A 19,224-nucleotide genomic window follows, 5' to 3' on the forward strand; every position below is an offset into this window, starting at 1 on the left:
GACGTCCGTGTGTGAGTAAATGCACCTACGCATCTCAGCTGGTGCTGTTTAGAGTCAGATCAGAGGCAAAGTGTGAATGGACCAGAGTTTGGGGGAGCCAACCCCGGGGAAGTAGGAGGTGGGGTGTGAGGGCAGAGGCCAGGACAGTTCCCGGGAAGACACGGGGTTGCCTGGGCCTTGGGGATGTGGGCTGCGGGCAGGGGAGCCGTTTTGCTCTGGAAGAGATGAGCTCAGACAGGGGAAGGGTCCTGTGTGTCGGGTGTGGGCTCTGCTCTTGGCTGGGAGCGGGGAGCCCAGGAGCTGAGGGAGGGGCTTGTGCAGTGAGGTGACCAGCGCTGCTCCCCTGAGGGCTCTGGGTGGGCTGGGGGTGGGGCCGCAGTGTGAGTCCACACAGGGGCCAGGCCTCCTCTGACCACTTGTGTTTTCCAGGTCATTTCAGGTCCAGGTGCTGAGCCCGGCACAGGGAGTGAACACGCACACGCACACACACGCAGATGCACATACACACACGCACACACACGTGTCTGAGGGTGAGGCAGACCCCGAGTCTGCGCTCCAGCCTGTCCCCAGGGTCCGCTCTCTGGGGCTGGAGTCACCACGAAAGGCCAGGTGACGGACGTCCTAGACTCCGCCGTCCGCGTCCGCGTCGCGGCCGCTCAGCCTGCCATCGGCTCCCAGGTGGTCTTCCGGAGGCGGGTGAGCGGGCGAGGCTGTGCTGTAATAAAACTGTTCAGAGCCCTGGCCAGTTTGGCTCAGCGGTTAGAGCGTCGGCCTGCGGTCCGGAGAGACCCGGGTTCAGTTCCCGCTAAGGGCATGTACCTCGGTTGCAGTTTGTCCCCGGCCCTGGTTGGTCGTGCGGGTGGCAGCCACTCGATGTGTCCCTTCACGTCGATGTTTCTCTCTCTCTCTCTCTCCTTCTCTCTCCTTCACACTCTGTCTGAACAAAAAATGAAAATATGTCCTTGGGTGAGAATAAAAAAATAAAATAATAAAATGACATAAAACCGATTTTGTGGGGAAAGGAAGTTTCTTTTGATCAATATTTTATGTCACGAAGTTCACCTGTCTGAAGCGTATAATTCAGGGGGTTGTTGACGTGGTCACAAAATCACATCCCCCCACCTCTGGTCGAACATCCATCTTTCTGCAGAGGAGACCCACCTCCTCCGCAGTCACCTCCCATTGCTGCCTCGCTCCCTCCCGGGCAACCACCAACCCACGTCCTGGGCTGGTGGACACTTCGTGTGGACGGACTCAGACAGCTGTGGCCTTTGGTGACTGCCTGGCGCTGAGCAGAGTGTGCGAGGGCCGGGGTCTCGGGTGTAGACCTAGGGCTGCAGCGGCTGGGTCGTGGGGGGCGGCCGTGCCCTTGGACTTTCTCCCCAGCCCCCCAGGACTCCTCCACTCTCCACGTCCTGGCTGGCATGGCTGCTGTTATCTGTTTTGTTACAGTTTGGTCATGTTGAAGTCACTTTTCCGGTTCCGCTGGGTGTGTGTCCTGTTCCCTCGGGCAGGGACGTCGGGGTGGGAGGCAGCCGGTCCCGGCCCGTCCCTGTGGCACCGACGCCCATGGCCCTTGGCAGGCACCTCGCACACTCGGAAGGCTTCGAGGTGCATGAGGCCGGTTCCGGAGCAGGAAGGCTGGGCTCGCCAGCCGGCGGCGGACGCTGGTCAGCTCCACCTGTCCGCCCTCCCCGTGGCCGAGTGTGAGTCCCGCGTCCTGGCTGGTCGTCCTCGCCCAGGACCCTTGGACTGGAACCTCAGTGGTCTCTTCTTTCTTCTCCCCGGGCACAGCCTCCTTCGTGAAGGTGAACCTGACCTCCGAGCGTCTCAGAAGGGACGCACCTCATCCAGACGGCGGGTGTGTGCCGGAGAGTCTGCGTGCAGCTCGGGAAGCACTGTCCGGTGCCCCGAGTCCCGTGGACGGGCCGGCCCTCGACGCCGCCGTCATTCCCTCCCAGGGGTGATGCCTGTTGCGTAGACCAGGACGCAGAGGCCCAGAGAGCTGGAGTAACGGGCCCGAGGCCACATAGCTCTGACCTCGCGGGTGCAGCGTGTGGGTAGGAACTCAGGGTGTCTCACTTGGACACCGGAGCTCTTGTCCCCCAGGGCACGTCGCCTGTTTCCTGCCAAAGTGCTTTACCTGGGTGGGGGGCTGGCAGGGGCTGGGGTCCGTGTGCCTAGTACCTGCTGGAGTTGGTGTCCCCCTCCCCCCCAGGCACTTCTGACTCTGCCCAGTGCAGCCCTTGGAGGGCACAACGGGGCGACTTCCTTCTTCTGGCTCTTCTGTTTGCCGCTGGACTTTGGGCCCCGCAGGTACTTGGCAGGTGTTTGTTAGTTGAATCGCTTAATGTTTTCCGCTGTCCCCGGGACGGGACGGGACGGGAGGTGCAGCCCCCGAGACTGGACCTGGGTTTTCTCCTCCATGTTGGCTCTTGGCTGTGAGGCTGGCCTGTGTCACGTCGTGGGTGCTCATAGCTCCTTTTTGAGTGGAAAAAGCAACACTTCAGGCAGAAATTTTTTGACCCCCCCCTTCCCTAGCCAACCCCACAAATTCTTGCTGAACCTGTCAGTCTGAGGGGTGCCCTCCTCACTTACTGGACAGCCACCCCCTTTCCTGCCCGTCCCCTTTCACAGGGCCCCTGCTCAGGGGGGCCCCAGGCTTCACACCTGGGTGTTTCCCTCTTGAAACCCCTGATACACTCATCTCTGAACGGGGTCCTGCGAATGGGACCTGCAGGGACCGTGGAACGTGCGTCGTGGGCTGGGGGCCTGCGTCCCGCCCGCCTGCCGGCCTCCTGGGGTGTGAGCTCCGGTTTCCTGACCCTGGTGCCCTGGCCTCTCCGTCCCGTCCTCGCCCAGGGACTCTGCCGCCAGAGACTGGACGTGGTGGCGGGACTGGGCGGGAGGGTCAGGTGGGTCGTCGTGTGCCCTGGGGTATGTCAGGGAGCGTGGGGTCCTAGCTCCCCAGCACCCAGCACACCCGGCGCACGTGCGTACAGGGTATTCATGGTGGGAAGGAGACATGCCTGCCTCAGTTTCCCCAGAGCCTGCTCCAGCGGGACGTGGTTGTGGGTCTGGCACCTGGCAGGGGGGAGCCTGGACCTGGCAGCTGCCCGGCCCCCATGTGCCCCAGGTGGTGGGGGGGCCTCCGGGGGCCTCGTAGGCTCCGCCAGCTCCCTGGGCGTCCGGCTGCCTCAGGCCGGCTCTGTGCTCTGGGGCCTCTGTGTCCTTCCAGCCTCCCCTCCCGGCCCCTCCCCCACTTCATTGCTGGAGCCCTGCAGGCCGTGGGCGGCCCTGATCGGCCCAAGTGGGTGAGACAGAGGCTCAGGACCCTTTCTGCTCTCGGAACTGCCGTCCGTCCGTCCGTCCTCTCGTTGGAACTTGCAGAGGACAGCCGTCTCGTCCTCGGAGGCCGCTGTGAACGGCCCTTGCTCCCCGGCGGCCAGCGCTGCCCTGCGCCTTGGGGGGCCTCGCCCTTCCACCGTCCCGGCAACCCCCCGATGGGCGGTTTCGCTCCTGCCTCACGGCTTGGAGGTGCCCCGGGAGGTTCTCGCGCACCTCCGTGGCGTTTGGACTTGGACGCTTCGTCAGCCGCCGCCGTGTTGGATCTCTGGGCGTTCTTTCGCCGTCGCTGCGGACTGGGCGTGCTTGGCTCGGCCTCAGGGACCCCATTTCGGCTCAGCGGTGGAGGAAGGTTCCCCAGGGAACCCTGAAACAGGGACGGCTGTGTTGGGGTGGCAGCTGCCGCCCTGGCTGAGCCGGAAAGGCCTGGTCCGGCGGCAGGGAGCGGTGTCCTCAGGCTGGACGGCCGAATACTCCCTCGCGTGGTTTTACGGGCTCCCTTCTTACCGAGCGTCCAGACACTGGGAAGGCCGTCGACTTCCGTCAACACGCTTTGGGCTTTAAGAAATCACAGACCTTTTTTTGCTCAGAATCATTCACCGAGCACCTGCTGTGCGGTGGGAGGGCCGTGCTGGGTGTGGTCAGCTGGCTGCCCGCTCGCTGGGCTGGGGTCCAGTCTGGGCGGAGGGGCAGGGTCCCTGTGGCTGCCTCCCCTGGCCCCTGCCCTGGTCCCTCTCTGTTGCCCGTCGTCAGCCCCGTGCGTGGGTCTCTGATGGGAAGACGCGCAGGGAGCTGTGAGGACCGGCCCCCCCACAGATGCCCTGAGGAGCTTCTGCTCAGCCCGGTGTGTCGGGGCCTCTGACCGTCCAGCAGGCCTGCGGGCCGGAGCCCCGTCCGATCTCACCCCGAAGGCCGAGCTGTGAAAAGCTTTTCCCGGCCCCAGAGGCCCTGCTGGGGATGGTCAGATGGGGCGGGCAGAGGTGCAGTGGTGTGGACGACAGGTGTGGGGGTGCGGCGTGCCTGAGGTCAGGCCCCTCTGGAGAGGCCGAGCTGGCCGCTGGCCACGGGAGGGCGTAGAGCCCTGGAGCTCGGGTCCTCAGACTTTCGAGCAGGGCCGGCTGTCCATCGGCCACACCCTGGGTCACGGGTCCAAAGGCATCGGGACAGGCCGGGTCCAGCTCAGCCCGGGACACGGGCCCTGCCGCCTCGGTCCCTTCCCCTCCGGAGACCCCGGCTCCCTCGGGGCCCTGGGCTCTCCCTCCCCGGGCCGGGGATCCACTCACGAGTTTGCTCCCGTCTGCTCCCCCAGGGAACACATTCAGCACGCTGGCCGGGCTGGTGTTTGACTGGACGATCGTGAAGGACACGGAGGGGAGCAGCCGGTTCTCCGACTCCCACAACGCACTGCGGTGAGGCCCTCCCCTGGGCAGGGCATTGGGAGGGGGTGTCAGCGAGGGGCGCGTGCCGGGGTGCCAGCCGGCATCCCCCTGGACCGATTTTGGGGCAGCGCTTTGGCCCCCACTGTTGGGCAGGAATGTTGATGCTTTTGCAGCCACGGGGTGGGGGGGCTCTGCAGGAAGTTGTCAAGGAGGCTGGGGGTCCAGCTGCAGAAGAGAGAAGGTGTCCCAGGTAATGGGGTGCAGGGGAAGGGTTCTGTGTGGCCCCAGAGGGCAGCCTCCTGTTGGGGGTCAGTTAACGGGGGACAGGTTTCGGCCGAGAGGACACCCCAGCAGGTGCGAGAGGCTGTGTTCGCAGCCCCAGGGGTACCGACGGACCCCTCCTCCCCGTCTCGACTCAGCCTCTGCTCCCGGCAGCCACGCGGCTCAGATGGAAACGGAGGGGCGGAGCCGTTTGTCTCCGATTGGTGAAGGCAGAGCGAGGATTCGAACTCAGATCTGCAGACGGCTGCACAAGGCAGTGTGGTGGCTGCCACCCCGGCCCGGCCGTTTGCATCTGAAGGAGGCGACCGGGGAGCTCAGTCCGGAGGCGCTCGAGCTGCCTGCAGCGCCCACGCGCCAGAGGTCCCTGCTCGTAGCCGTGGCGGGGTGGGTGCAGCGTGTCCGTCCCGCTGCAGGTCCTGGGCAGGGCGCACACCCGGGGCTGGGGTCTGCCCTACTACACGTCTCGTGTTTTATCAAGTCGGCTTCAACAGACTACCGTCCCTTTCTGGGGAGGGAAACCAAATTTTAAAAAAATTCTGCAGCTGTTTCCAGCCTACGGAACAGTTGCAAGAACAGTACGAAGGTGGGTTTCCCTGAACCGGCGGTTTTCAGCGGCAAGAATGTCTAACACGTGCATCACCTGACTGTTTCGTCGGGGCACGGGCTGCATTTCTCAGACGGTCAAACGGAAAACTGGCAGCAGCCCACAGGACCATAGCCGTCCGGTGTCGGTGCATCACAATCACACCTGTTATTTTGTGTCAGATCGACAGAGAATAGAACACGCCTTTTGGTGCGCCACAGAATGTTAGTGATTCGTGTATGTGCCCCGAGCTGAACAAGGCTGAGCATCGCGGCCCTAAGTGTGGGAGTCCAGGTTGCCGGCCCGTCTCCCTGTCACCCTGGTGACTTCATGTCACCTGCTTCTCCACGGTGTGGCCTGGGGCGCGGATGCTCGCGGGTGGACACGGATGCTCGCGAGGCCTCGTTCAGATTTGACACTTATCCAATTGCATCCTTGGTGGCACATCCCAGCCCGAGCCCCAACCTGTTGTCCCGTCCCTTCGTCTCCCTCAGCCTGGACCCGTTGCACGGTCATGACTTTCGGGACCTTGACCCTTGTGAAGGTCAGTCCAGCTCTTTCGCAGACGGTCTCTCATTTTGCGTTTGTCTGCTGATTGCTCCTGATTAGACTCGGTGTGTTGCATCTTTGGCAGGAACATAAAACAAGTGAGATTCGTATTCTTCTAATTGCGTCATATCACGATTTATTGGGGTCCATCGCAGTCATCACTTGGGTAGAATGTCCGCGAGGGGCCCCGTTATGAAGTCAGTCTTGTACCCCCTGGCAATTAGTACGTATTTCGTGGGCAGTTCAGAGTCTGCCATTTATTTATACCTTTAAAAGTCTAGCTCAGGGCCCGGCCAGCGTGGCTCAGTGCAGGCTGAGCATCGAACCTGCACCAAGAGGTCGCGGGTTCGATTCCCGGTCAGGGCACATGCCCAGGTTGTGGGCTGATCCCCAGTGGGGGCCGTGCAGGAGGCGGCCAGTCCATGTTCTCTCTCATCCATGTTTCTCTCTCTCCCTCTCCCTTCCTCTCTCTCTAACATCAGTAAAGGGAAACAGAAACCTAGCGTAGGGCTCTGGGAGCACCCAGGCTCACAGCGTGTCCTGGTGGCCATGCCCAGGTCCTGACTGCACCCGGAGGCCCTGGGTGGGAGCTCTCCCAGGGCCTGGGGCTGTGCTGTTCCCCGGAAGAGAACCGCCGGCGTCTCCTAAAGCCGGGAACACGGGCTTGTCAGTCCGAGATCTGGGTTCCACCGGCGGCCTCAGGGAAGGAGAGCGGCCGCGGGGCGTTGGATGGGGTAGCTGTGTCCCGCGGACGGTGGCCGTCTGGGTCAGCACGTGGACGGTGTCCAGGGCCCTTCCCGGGCCTCGTGCGCACCAGCTGTTCAGGGGGCGCTGTTCCCGGCCCCTTTTGGCCCAACCGGCCTGTTTGCCGTCAGGAGGAGCTTCCAGTCACCCGGGTCTGAGGCCGTTGTTGCCTGAGGTGCCAGGCACTCAGGTGCGTGGGACCCACGTCCCAGCTGTTCAGCAAACGCGGCCTGTGCCACCGCTGAGGCAGAGCAGGAGGCAGACCTGGGCTCAGGCGAGAGAGGGGTGCTGGCTTGTAGACCCCAGGCTGCGAGGAAGAGGCGGTTGCACAGGGGCCCTCAAGGCGCCTGGACTGGCCACCAACACGCTGGGCTTCTCCCCAGGGCCGGCCCCAGGAGGGACTCGAAGTGAGGCGATGTCCGCGCCCTGATGCCTGAGGGGTCACTGAGGCCCGTTCTCCAGCGGCAGGAGCTCGTCCAGGGAGGGGCTGAAACATGCAGGCGGCCCGGGTGCCCGATGGGCCCCTCTGACTGCACCCCGCTGGCCTGGGCCTGCTGCGCGGCTTCCCCGGGCCTGGTCGCATCTGCGCGAGGGAAGCATTTCTACCGAGGGCTGATCCTCACAGTTCAGTGTCGATCAACATCACGTGCAGATTCGGAGAAAGCGCAGACAGAGGCCTGGCCCGGGGGCCGAGAACCTGCCCTTTTCAAAGGACGTCGGCAGTTCCCACGTGGGAATTTTCAGGGACACATTTCTAAGCAGCGACCCCTGGGCAGCACCCTTATTTCGGCGTCCGGCCCCTCCCGGGACGTCCCGGTGGGCGGGGCATGTGTCAGGGCCTTTGGTTCCACACGTCAGGTTGGACCCCTTGTGTCTTCCCAGAATCCTCCCCTTCCTGGAGTCGACGTACACGCCTCCTTCCTACATATCCGAGATGGAGAAGGTGGCCAAGCAGGGGGACACCATCCTGGTGTCCGGGATGAAGACCGGGAGCTCCAAGCTCAAGGCCCGCATCCAGGAGGCCGTGTACAAGGTGGGCCCGGGGTGTGGGAGAGTGGGCGCCGGCCGGCTGTGCACCCCAGGCACACGTGCAGTCGCAGAGGTGACGGCCCTACCGCGACGTGTCTGTTCATGAGAGGGGAGCTCTGGGGTGCGATTCCACCTTCTCTTCGGTTCATGTCTGTGGCCACAGCTCGGGGAGGCGGCCGGGGCGGCAGAGGGCACCGTGGGGGTTCACAGGGCGTCTGTTCCTTCTCTGTCGAGGGAGGTTCAGGAGCACTGGGGTTCTCGTTAAGGAGTTTATTTTCTTTTCTTTTATCCTCACCCGAGGACATTTTTCCATTTTTGTTCAGATAGAGTGGGAGGGAGAGAGAGAGAAAAACATCGGTGTGAAAGGGACACATCGAGTGGCTGCCACCCTCACGACCCAACCAGGGCCGGGGACAAACTGCAACCGAGGTGCGTGCCCTTAGCGGGAACCGAACCCGGGACTCTCTGGACCGCAGGCCGATGCTCTAACCGCTGAGCCAAACCGGCCAGGGCATTAAGGAGCTCATTTTCCACAAGTGCCCCTGTCCCAGTGTGGGGACACAGCCAAGCTCAGTGGTTGAGCGTCGACCCTGCGCCAAGAGGTCACTGGTTCGATTCCCGGTCAGGGCACATGCCCAGGTTGTGGGCTGATCCCCAGTGGGGGGCGTGCAGGAGGCAGCCAGTCGATGTTCCCTCTCATCAGTGTTTCTATGTCTCTCCCTCTCTCTTCCTTTCTCTCTAAAATCAATAAAGCAAAAAGGGAGAGAACCCACACAATCTGTGAATAGGTGCAGAGCTGGTCACCGTCCACTGGGTGGTCAGCGGTCGCACCTGCTCCAGAGAAGGTGGGGGTCTGTCTGTGGACGAGGGTCGTCGGCTTTGCCATCTGTTTTCTCCGACTGGCACAGCTGCTGGGCAGCCAGAGGGCAGAGGGAGGTGCGGGCCCCACGGCCCCTGGTGTCCCCACAGGCCGTCTGGGTCCCCTCGGGCCACTGATGAGGCGGTGGGGGGGGGCTGAGCGGTGGGCAGGGAGGCGCCGAGGAGCAGGGCCTGAGTGTGTCCAGGGACACAGGCCTCTGCCTTTCCAGGTGTGCCCGAGGCTCCCCAATCTTGCTGGCCTTTGGGGCGTCTGTGGGGAGAACCCCTGACCCCGGTGACCACAGGGTCCGTGGGAGTTGCTCCCGGCTGCTCAAGTCTCTTTCTGTTTAAATATTATTGTGAGTGGAGCTGTGACGCACACACACCTGCCGCACGCGCCCGGTTCCCCTGGGGTCCGGGAGCCCGAGGCACCGCCTCGGATTTCACCCCAACTTCCCTGTCTCACCTTCTCTGCTCTTTGTGCCAAGAACGTCCACCCCGCGGAGGTCAGGCTGCTGATCTTGGAGAACATCCTCCTGAACCCGGCTTCTGACGTTTACCTGCTGGTAGGCACGTCCATCCGCTACAAGGTGCAGAAGATCAGGCAGGGACGGATCACAGGTGAGTCACGGCCCCGGCACACGTGCGCCGTCCACCACTGACTGACAGGTGGACCCTCTGACCGTGCGGTTCTGGGGCGTTAGGACACCCTCCCGTTGGGCCCCCTTCACCGCTGTCAACTCCAGACTTTCATCTTGTAAAACTGATGCCCTGTCCCCTCGCCCGCGGCCGCCGCTCTGATTTCTGTCTCTGGACTTGACTTCTCCGAGTACCTCCGATACGGGGAATCCGACCGCACCTGTCATCTTGTGACAGGCTCATTCCAGGTTGTAGAATGTCCTCCGGGTTCATCCGTGTATCGAAACTTACTCCTTTCCTTGTTTAAACTTATCCTCACTCGAGGATACTTTTCCATTAATTTTTAGAGAGAGTGGAAGGGAGGGAGGAGGAGAGAGAGGGAGTCCTTGATGTGAGAGAGACCCGTGGATGGGTTGCCCCCTTCCCTGTTCAACCGATGCCTGTCTGTCTGCCTCTGTGCGGCCGCCCCTGTTCCATCTGGGTTCCTGCCGACCCGGGGGGCACGGCAGCCAGGTCCTTATTCAGGGTGAACTGCGGGAAGGGCACGTTGGCTGGTGGAGTCGGTACCTGGGAAGAACCTGAGTGATTGGCGGGTGGGAATGACCGATGTGAAGTGAGCTGAGGTTTGGGAAACCGACCGTGTGGACGGATGTGGGCTGGGGTCCTGGGCCAGAGACCCAGGTGCAGAAGGAACTTGGGACCCAGCACGCCCTTGACCGTGGCTGCTCGGGGCTGACCCTCAGGGCTGCGGAGCAGGGCCATCCCTGCCACCCCGGGCCCCAGCCCCCCACGCAGGAGCCTCAGCTCGGGGGCAGGAGAGCCAGCCAGCGTTGGGAGGGGAAGAGGCCGTGTCTCCTGGAGAGTGTGTGGGCGCCGTGGGTTGGCCGTCCACTCTGCAGACGCTGGACTGAGACCCCAGGAGCTGCTGCCCTGTCTGTGGACAGAGACCCCGAACATCTGCAAAGCCTCCCACGTTCGGTGCCTTTGACAGGTCGTGAGTTCTGCATTGCAAGAGGCATTGAAGGAGCCTGCCGAGCTCCTTCTTTTAGTCGTTTTAGGGTTTTGTATATACGTGGTGGGAAAAGTAGGTTGATCATTGTTCACATGGAACTAATACAATAATTAATAACAATGAAACAGGCATGGAGGGGTTGGGGAGGGGGGATCGGATGAAAGAAGGTGAAGGGTCCCCCAAGAACATAGATGAATAGCCCATGGACACAGACAGCAGCTGGTCAGAGGGAAGGGGATGGGGCATCTGCTGTCGTGTCAACAATAAAATAAAGTTAAAAAATGAAATTAGACTTCTGCTCAGGGTGGCGGGAAGGTAAACATGGTATCGCCTCCCCTCACGACCACATCGAAATGACAACTGAGCTACAGAACCACCATCTTCAGAACCACCTGACCCCAAGCTGGATGGAGTCCTACAGCCACGAGATTGAAGCAGAACCACATGGAGACGGGTAGGAGGGCGGAGGGGCAGGCTGGTCCCACACCCATGTGTGGCGGATAAAAATCAGGGGACACCTTGGCTGGGAAGGTCCCTTCTGAGGACTGGGGGGTCCCCGTCCCACACCAGGCGCCCAGCTCAGGGTCCCAGTGCCAGGAAGAGAATCCCCATCACTTCTGGCTGTAAAACCAGTGGGAATGAGGCTCAGGGAGGCTGAGGCTGCGGGAGCCCCAGGCAGCTCCTCTTCAAGGGCCTGCGCACAGACTAGTCAGACTCGCTCCCTCTAAGTTTGGAGAGGAGGCAGCTCAAGGGACACCAGAGACGTCCAGGGAAGAACTGAGCTGTTTGGCATCAGGGCGAGGGCTGGAGAGGGGGCTTTCTCCTGGACAGATGGGCTGTTAGAGGCCTTTGTTCCTTTGCTAAGCCCTTCCCTGGGGCAGGCAGACAGGCCCCATATCTGGGACTCCAGCAACCTGGCTCACACTGTTGGCCCCGCCCTGGTGATTCCCTGAGGCCCCGCCCCACCCAACTTTCAGGCCCACCCAAGCTGTTGCCAGTAGCTTTACCATAGGATTGGCCTTTTGGGATCCTGCTTCAGATATCCCAAATTCTCTCAAACAAGCAGCATCTGGTCTCAGCAAGCCCCATACCTCTCGTTAAGTGGCCTGGAGCAGCCAGCCTTGGGTCACAGCTTGGCTTTGCCTGGACACCTCCAAGCCCAGCACAAGAAGCACCATCTGCAGATCACTCTGTAGCTTAAGCCTGGTGACCTCGGGTAGAACACAGGCAGTGGCTGACCTTGCCCCAGAGCCAGCACACCCAGTGGACAGCCTCAGACCATGTCGAAGCACCAACACTCAACCACCTCCACGAGTAACACACTCAATGAGGACTCAGTGCGTACCAGAGCCCTGCTGAGGTCAGTCTTGCTCAGTGTGGTGGGCCCTGCACAGCTGATCCTCCAAGGGAGTCAGAGGCCAGTGGGCAGTGGGCACAGCCAGTCCTTGCAGCTGATCAGCCTGAGTAAATCCCTCCCACTGACATGCCAACAGCAATCAAGGCTCAATTACAACACGAGGGTGTACGGTCCACATGAGAGGTGCACCTTGAGGGCCCAGCTGGGTGACCAGGGAGGCTGTGCCACCGGATCCTACAGGACACCTAGTACAATAGGCCACCCTAGGAAGCCTGGGAGACATAGCAACTCTACCTATTACATAAGAACAAACACAGGGAAGCAGCCAAAATGAGGAGACCAAGAAACATGTCCCAAATAAAAAAAACAGAACAAAACTCCAGGAAAAGAACTAAATGAAATGGAGATGAGCAACCTAACAGATGCAGAGTTCAGAACACTGGCTATAAGGTTGCTCAAGGAACTTAGTGACACCTTCATGGAACTTAAGGAGACCTTCAAGAATCTTAATGAGAGCCCTGGCCGGTTTGGCTCAGCGGTTAGAGCATCGGCCTGCGGTCCTGAGAGACCCGGGTTCGGTTCCCGCTAAGGGCGCGTACCTCGGTTGCAGTTTGTCCCCGGCCCTGGTCGGTTGTGCGGGTGGCAGCCACTCGATGTGTTTCTTTCACGTCGATGTTTCTCTCTCTCTCTCTCTGTTCCTCTCTCCCTCCCACTCTACCTGAACAAAAAATGGAAAAATGTCCTCGGGTGAGGATAAAAAAACAAACAAAAAAAAAGAATCTTAATGAGAACTTCAAGGAACTTAGTGAGAACATCAACAACATAAAGAAGGACCAGTCAGAAGTGAAGAATGCAGTAACTGAAATAAAAAATAATTTACAGGGAATCAATAGTAGACCATGTAAAGCCAGGAAGAATACCATCGATTTGGAATATAAGGAAGCAAAAAACACTCAATCAGCACAGCAAAAAGAAAAAAGCACCCCCAAAATGAGGATAGTGTAAGGATCCTCTGAGACAACTTCAAGAACACCCACATCACGGGGGTGCCAGAAGGAGAAGAGCGAGAATAAGAAATCGAAAACGATTTGAAACAATAATGACAGAAAACTTCCCTAACTTGGTGAAGGACATTCAAGTCCAAGAAGCACAGAGAGTCCCAAACAAGATGAACCAAAGAGGTCCACACCAAGACACATCATCATCCAAATGCCAAAGGTTAAACACAAAGAGAATCTTAAAAGCAGCAGGAGAAAAGCAGTTAGTTACCTACATGGAGCTCCCATAAGACTGTCAGCTGATTTCTCCAAAGAAACTTTGCAGGCCAGAAGGGAGTGGCAAGAAATATTCAGAGTGATGAAAAGCAAGAACCTACAACCAAGATGACTCTATCCTGCAAAGCTGTCATTTAGAATCAATGGACAGACATATCAAGAGTTTCCCAGACAAGGAAAAGCTAAAGGAGTTCATCACCACCAAACCAGTATTATATGAAATGTTGAAGGGTCTTTTTGAAGGAGAAGAAGATCAAAAATATGAACAATAAAATGGCAATAAATACGTATCTATCCGCAATTGAATCTACAAACAAAATGAGCAAGCAGAACAGAAACAGAACTTTTTGTTGGTTGCCAGATGGGAGGGGGCTGGAGGGATGGGTGAAAAATATGAAGGGAGTAAGAAGTACAAATTGGTTGTTAGACTGATGAACCTCAAAGGGACGGGGGCAGGGAGGGAGGGATGAGATAAACTAAAGAACTTCTGTGCACATGTGCACAACCCATGGACACCGACAATAGTGTGGGGAAGGCAGGAGGGGGGCGGGGTAGGGGAGGAGGGGGTCAGTGGGGGGAAAAGGGAGAACATCTGTAATACATTCAACAATAAAGATGAGTTAAAAGAGAAAATACAAGGATGAACTGTTCGCGTACTCACGACTGAACCTATGTTCGCCCCACCCCGTGTTGGTACATCCGTTTGCAACATCTGTAGAGTGTCTCATATTCACTTCCTAAAAGATCCCTATTCGTTTGGAGAACTTTGTACAGCAAAGCCGGGCTTTCTTCCCCTTTACCCTGAGGTGAGCCCTTGAGGCTCTGCTGGGGGCTCTGAGCCTGGGGGAGGGATCTGCTGGGATCTCACCCCAACGGGGAGATGGACGTGAGCGACTGTGAGCAGAGGTGGTAGGTTCTGTCCGCTGTTCCTCCCGGGACGCACCTTTCCATCCGGCCCTGGTGAGCAGTTCTCCCTGCACCTGGCACCGAGCGGGAGGAGGATGGTGGTCACGTCAGCCACCGAGGAGATTCTTCCGTAGTCTGCACTGAGCCCCGGCCACGCGGGGCACCCGGACCAGCACCTTCCTGGAACCTCCCGCGGGCACAGACCCAGGGCGCCCGTCCTGGAGCCCCCGTCTGCCGTGGACACAGACGGGTCTGATGATGTTGTTCTGCGGGCAGGCATTCTGACGGAGGCTGTGCTGAATTTTAAAAAGCAGCCTGGAAAAAACATAAACGTCCACACAGAGCGTCTGCCTTTGCCAGAGTCGGGGAGATGCTACTAGAATGTGGGGTTGAAAGCAGCAGGGCCCGGCGGGTGTGGCTCCGTGGCTGAGCGTCGACCCTGCACCAAGAGGTCGCTGGTTCGATTCCCGGTCAGGGCACATGCCCAGGTTGTGGGCTGATCCCCAGTGGGGGGCGTGCAGGAGGCGGCCAGTCGATGTTCTCTCTCATCGATGTTTTGTTTTTTTTGTTTTTATCCTCACCCGAGGATATTTTTCCATTTTTAGTTCAGATAGAGTGGGAGGGAGAGAGAGGAAGGGAGAGAGAGAGAAACATCGACGTGAAGGGACATATCTAGTGGCTGCCACCCGCATGACCAACCAGGGCCGGGGACAAACTGCAACCGAATTACGTGCCCTTAGTGGGAACCGAACCTGGGTCTCTCTGGACCGCAGGCCGACGCTCTAACCGCTGAGCCAAACCGGCCAGGGCATCTCATCGATGTTTTTATCTTTCCCTCTCCCTTCCTCTCTCTCCCTCGCTCTAAAAAAAAAATCATGAAAGAAAGCAGAGGCATTTGGGGTGAGCTTGGCCTCTAACCACGGTTTTCTCTCTCCCACTCCGTCTCCACCTGGTGCTCCGGGTTCATGGCCAGAACTCTCCATGCCTTCGGATCAGTATGAGCTGCAGCTGCAGAACAGCATCCCGGGCCCCGAGGGAGACCCGGGCCGGCCCGTGGCTGTCCTGGCTCAGGACACGTCGACAGTCACCGCCCTGCAGCTGGGACAGAGCAGCCTGGTCCTCGGCCACAGGAGTATCCTTTCCTCAGGCCGTACGTGTGCCCAGGTGCATGACCTGTGCCCGGAGCTCTGTTCCAAAGCCCTTCCTCCCTGGAAGCCAGGCGCAGCTGAAAATAGCCCTGTTTCTAAAAACCAGCGAGATTGCTCGGCTCTGTGGGCGACTTGCTGGAGAAGCTCCCGGGATGGGTGGTGGTGGCCCCGGCTGCCCCCCTCCCTCCTCTGTGGGGCGGAGCCTGCAGCTGCCTCGGTTGCTGTCCTGTTTCTCCCTTAACGAAGAATCAGGTATCCGCATGCAGGGTGCTTCCAGGCTACCCAACGGCACCGTCTACGTGGTGGAACCCGGGTACCTGGGTGAGTATGGCTTCCGGGGTCCTGGACACGGCTCTTGTGACGTGACTTAGAAAAGCAAAAGTAAAAAAAATAAAAGCCTCCCCCGAAAACACTTTACTCTGGACAGCTCTACCGGCTGAGAGGCCAGGGCCCTCAGCACCCGCCTGGGGCCCTCAGCACCCGCCTGGGGCCCTCAGCACCCGCCCGGGGCCCTCAGCACCCGCCCGGGGTCCTCAGCACCCGCCCGGGGCCCTCGGCACCCGCCCGGGGCCCTCGGCACCCGCCCGGGGCCCTCGGCACCCTCTCGGGGCCCTCGGCACCCACCTGGGGCCCTCAGCACCCTCCTGGGGCCCTCAGCATCCACCTGCCCAGCCAGGGCTGCTGCCCAGTCCTTCCCCTGTCTGAACCCAGAAACACTCAGCTGCACAGGGCCAGGCCGGCGGCCAGCTTGTCGGGGGTGGGGGTGGGGGAGGAGGACTGGGGCGGGTTGGGTTGGGTCTGGTCTGTGCAGGCCTGACCCTGGCCATGGCGTTTGGAGGTTGGGGCGGCCCAGGTGCAGGGGCTCCTGACGTCATGTGACAGTCGGTAGGTGCCCTCTCAGGGAGGAAGGGGAGGAACCCACGGCCGCGAGGACTCGCTGGGGTACAGCCCGGGCCTGGGAGCTGCCGTTGTGATGACCACTTGGGAGGTGCCCGGGACACACCCTGGGTCACCGTCTCGACGGCTGCTTTTGGTCTGAGTTTACCCACCTGTTGGCTCAGCGACGTGGGCCAGGGAAGAGAGGTCAGACGTGTAGCGAACCCCAAGGCCCCTGGGGTTGCTGTTGGGAGCAGGCGCCGTGGACAGGGTGCAGACACCAGGCAGACGGCCCTGCGGGTCCCCGCAATTCCATCCCTTAGCAGTGGTTCCTGGCACCTCCAACTGTCTGGCCTGTGCTGGGCACTGGGGTCCCCAGAGGAGGAGGACGAGATCCTCGGTGCTTGGTTTTGTGGGGAGAGACCCCCTCCCCCGCCGCAGGTGGCAGGTGGGAGGGGTCAGTAAACGAGGGTGCAGAGAAAGGCTCCGGAGATGACCCCCGAGCGGCCCTTCCCCGGGAAGCTGCGCTTTGCTGGGGGCCGTCAGGCAAGAGCAGGTGGGTCAGGGGTAGGCGTGAGGACGCACAGGGGTCACCGGGGTCAGCAGGCAGCCGGCGTGGCATCTGCTGTAAGAGCGAGAGGCCTGGGAGCGGGGTCGGCTCGGGGTGCTCGGTGCCCGGGGCCCGTCAGCCTGCGGTGCATTCCGGCGTCAACGGTGGGTTCGGAGCGTAGACCTGCCCTGGGTCACGGCGCAGACGCACTTGGGAACGAGAGTGTAGAGACATGGATTCAGTTCGGGCCGCCGTGGATTCAGAGTGGACGCCCGCGTGGATGTTGAGCACAGACCTGTGGGCAGGCTCACGTTGAGGGAGTCTGGGCAGTGAGTGTGGGATTGTCCGGGGGACCCTCAGGGGTCAGCTCACGTCTGTAGGGCTCAGTGCCGGTGGCCGTGTGAGATTTCACAGTGATGAACACTTGGCCTTTCCCACGGAGGGAAGCAGGTGAGCGGCTGCGGGCTGTCTCCGTGAGCGACTGTGAGCCCTTCCCACGAGCAGTTGTGGGTCCCGACGGGGTGGGCTGAGACCTTCCACGCAGGTGGTTTTGGGGCCCCCAGGTGAGTGGTTGTAGGTGCCTTTAGTTGGGCGGTTGTACGTCTTCAGGTGAGTGGTCTGCCCGGCCAGGAGGTGGCAGCGGCGTGCGCCCTGCGTGCCCTGTACCCCTGTACTCCTGTACCCCTGTGCGCCCTGTACCCCTGTGCGCCCTGTACCCCTGGCCTGACCCATCGGCACTGCCACTTCCTACCCTACAGGGTTCACGGTCCACCCTGGAGACAGGTGGGTGCTGGAGACTGGCCGCCTCTATGAAATCACCATCGACGTGCTGGACAAGTCTGGCAACAAGGTCTACCTGTCAGATGTGAGTGCCCGCCTGGGGCCCTGGGGGTGCGCTGTGGGGTGTGTCTCTGGAGCCCCTGCTCAGTGAGCTGCCCCCCCCAAGAAACAGGCCGAGTTCAGGAACGTCCTGGCGTTGCTGCTGGCTCCGTGGGAGACGTCCTGTGGGATTGTGGGGCCGCTCAGGCATGGGGCAGCCTGCAGGCGGGGGTGGGGAGTGGAGTCCGGTGGCTGCCTGGTACCTGAGCTTCCTTAGCTCTGGGCATTGACCCGTCCCGTAGGTCGAGCAATGAGGACTCTAGAGGGGGAGTGAGGATGAGGAGGGACAAGAGACACGAGAAATGGAGACAAGACAGGGCTCTGATCAAGTCTCGTTTATTCTGGGGAGATCCACAGTATATATATGGCAAGAAGCAGAAAAACAAGAACATTTGTTGCCAAGCATGTCTGTGGTGACCACCTCGAAGCAATTTCAAGTAAATATCATGTAAATATCACAGGTGGAACAAAAGACAAACAGCATAACTGGCTGAGTAAATGGTTACTTAAAGGAATGCAGAAACATTGTATGCAGAGATGCAGACAGAGATATCCTGCCTTGGGGCAGGAGATGGCAGAGCAGATTTTTGCAAAATGGATGCCATGCAAACAGTCTCCCACAGGGCATGGCGATGACCTCTTTGTGTTTCCTGTCTCCTCGCCGGGACCTCAGTGCTAAGAGCCGACTGAAGGCTTCAGCTCCCCTGTGCTGCACGTGGGCAGCTGCCCCAGGAGCTCCCGCTCATTGGCCACCCAGGGAGGGGAGCTGGGAGGGGCAAAGGCCAGGGAGGGCTTTGTCCAGCTTGGCTGCTGGCCTTTGGAGGTCTGTGGGCCTCAGGGCCCTTGGCCTGACTGCACCTGCAGGTCCAAGGCTTCTGTCCTGCTCTCTGTCCTGCAGTCTGTCCTGCACCCTGTCCTGCACCCTGTCCTGCAGTCTGTCCTGCAGTCTGTCTTGTTCTCTGTCCTGCACCCTGGGTGGTCTGAGAAGCTCCTCACCCATTGGTCTCACCCTCCAGAACATCCGCGTTGAGACCACGCTGCCCCCTGAGTTCTTCGAGGTCCTCTCGTCTTCCCAGAACGGGTCGTTCCATCACGTCAGGGCGATAAAGAGAGGCCAGACGGCTATTGAGGCGACGCTCACCTCCGTGGTGGACCAGGCAAGTGGGCACCTGCTCGCCCGCCCCTTGGGTCCCGCGCGGGCAGAAATGTTGACCCAGCCTGTGTCTCCGACTCGTGCCCTGAGGGCCCCTCCCTCTCTGGGCTTGCAGGGGTGTCTGGGGTGGGGGTGCTCTTCCTGTCACCGGTCCCCACACCAGGCAGAGCCCCTTCCTCTGCAGCCCCTGGACAAGGGACCCTCACCTTTGGGCTGAGGCTGGAGCCCGTGTTGAGAGACATGCTGGCCCCGCGTCCAGCTGGGCACCACCGGAGCCCCTTTGGGCTGAGGGTCCTCCCAGTCCGTGGGTGGGAGCAGCCTGCACCGGTTGGAGCCCTGGCCGGGCCCTGTGCTCCCCAGCAGCCTGCTCGAGGCAGCGGGGCGAGGGGCCTGGGGTCCACATCGCTGCCCCTGCCGGTCTGCACCTCGGCTGGGGCGGGGGGCCAGGCGCTTGAGCGTAACGCCCCTCGAGTTCCCCATTGTAAAGCGGGGACACCCACAGCCGCCTGTGGGGGCCCCGAGGATGGTGTCGAACAGCATTTACCCAGCGGCGGGGCGGCGCCAGCCGAGCCGTCTCCATGGAGACCGAGGCGGAAGGTTATCTGGCCGCGCCCCCCCCCCACCCCCCCAGCCCCAAGATCGACTTTTGCGACTGACCCCC

The 19,224-nt window shown here is 60.6% G+C and overlaps 1 protein-coding gene across 2 annotated transcripts in view; it reads left to right on the forward strand.

The window, feature by feature from the left end:
* Window positions 1–19,224, forward strand: part of NUP210 (nucleoporin 210) — a 110,987-nt gene that overhangs the window by 24,965 nt on the left and 66,798 nt on the right. Inside the window, exons 1-9 of one of the 2 annotated variants that reach the window (XM_036243671.1) lie at window positions 1,818–2,060; window positions 2,219–2,316; window positions 4,655–4,754; window positions 7,765–7,915; window positions 9,258–9,390; window positions 14,931–15,089; window positions 15,358–15,426; window positions 17,290–17,396; window positions 18,427–18,567. In XM_036243671.1, coding sequence (XP_036099564.1) covers window positions 7,817–7,915; window positions 9,258–9,390; window positions 14,931–15,089; window positions 15,358–15,426; window positions 17,290–17,396; window positions 18,427–18,567 — 708 coding nt within the window. In that variant the 5' untranslated portion in view covers window positions 1,818–2,060; window positions 2,219–2,316; window positions 4,655–4,754; window positions 7,765–7,816. Of the gene's footprint in view, window positions 1–1,817; window positions 2,061–2,218; window positions 2,317–4,654; window positions 4,755–7,764; window positions 7,916–9,257; window positions 9,391–14,930; window positions 15,090–15,357; window positions 15,427–17,289; window positions 17,397–18,426; window positions 18,568–19,224 lie in introns of those variants that run through there. The other variant, XM_036243670.1, reaches the window with a different exon arrangement.

The sequence above is a fragment of the Molossus molossus genome, unplaced genomic scaffold (assembly GCF_014108415.1).
Source record: "Molossus molossus isolate mMolMol1 unplaced genomic scaffold, mMolMol1.p scaffold_m16_p_5, whole genome shotgun sequence".
In the NCBI taxonomy this organism is placed as follows: domain Eukaryota; kingdom Metazoa; phylum Chordata; class Mammalia; order Chiroptera; family Molossidae; genus Molossus; species Molossus molossus.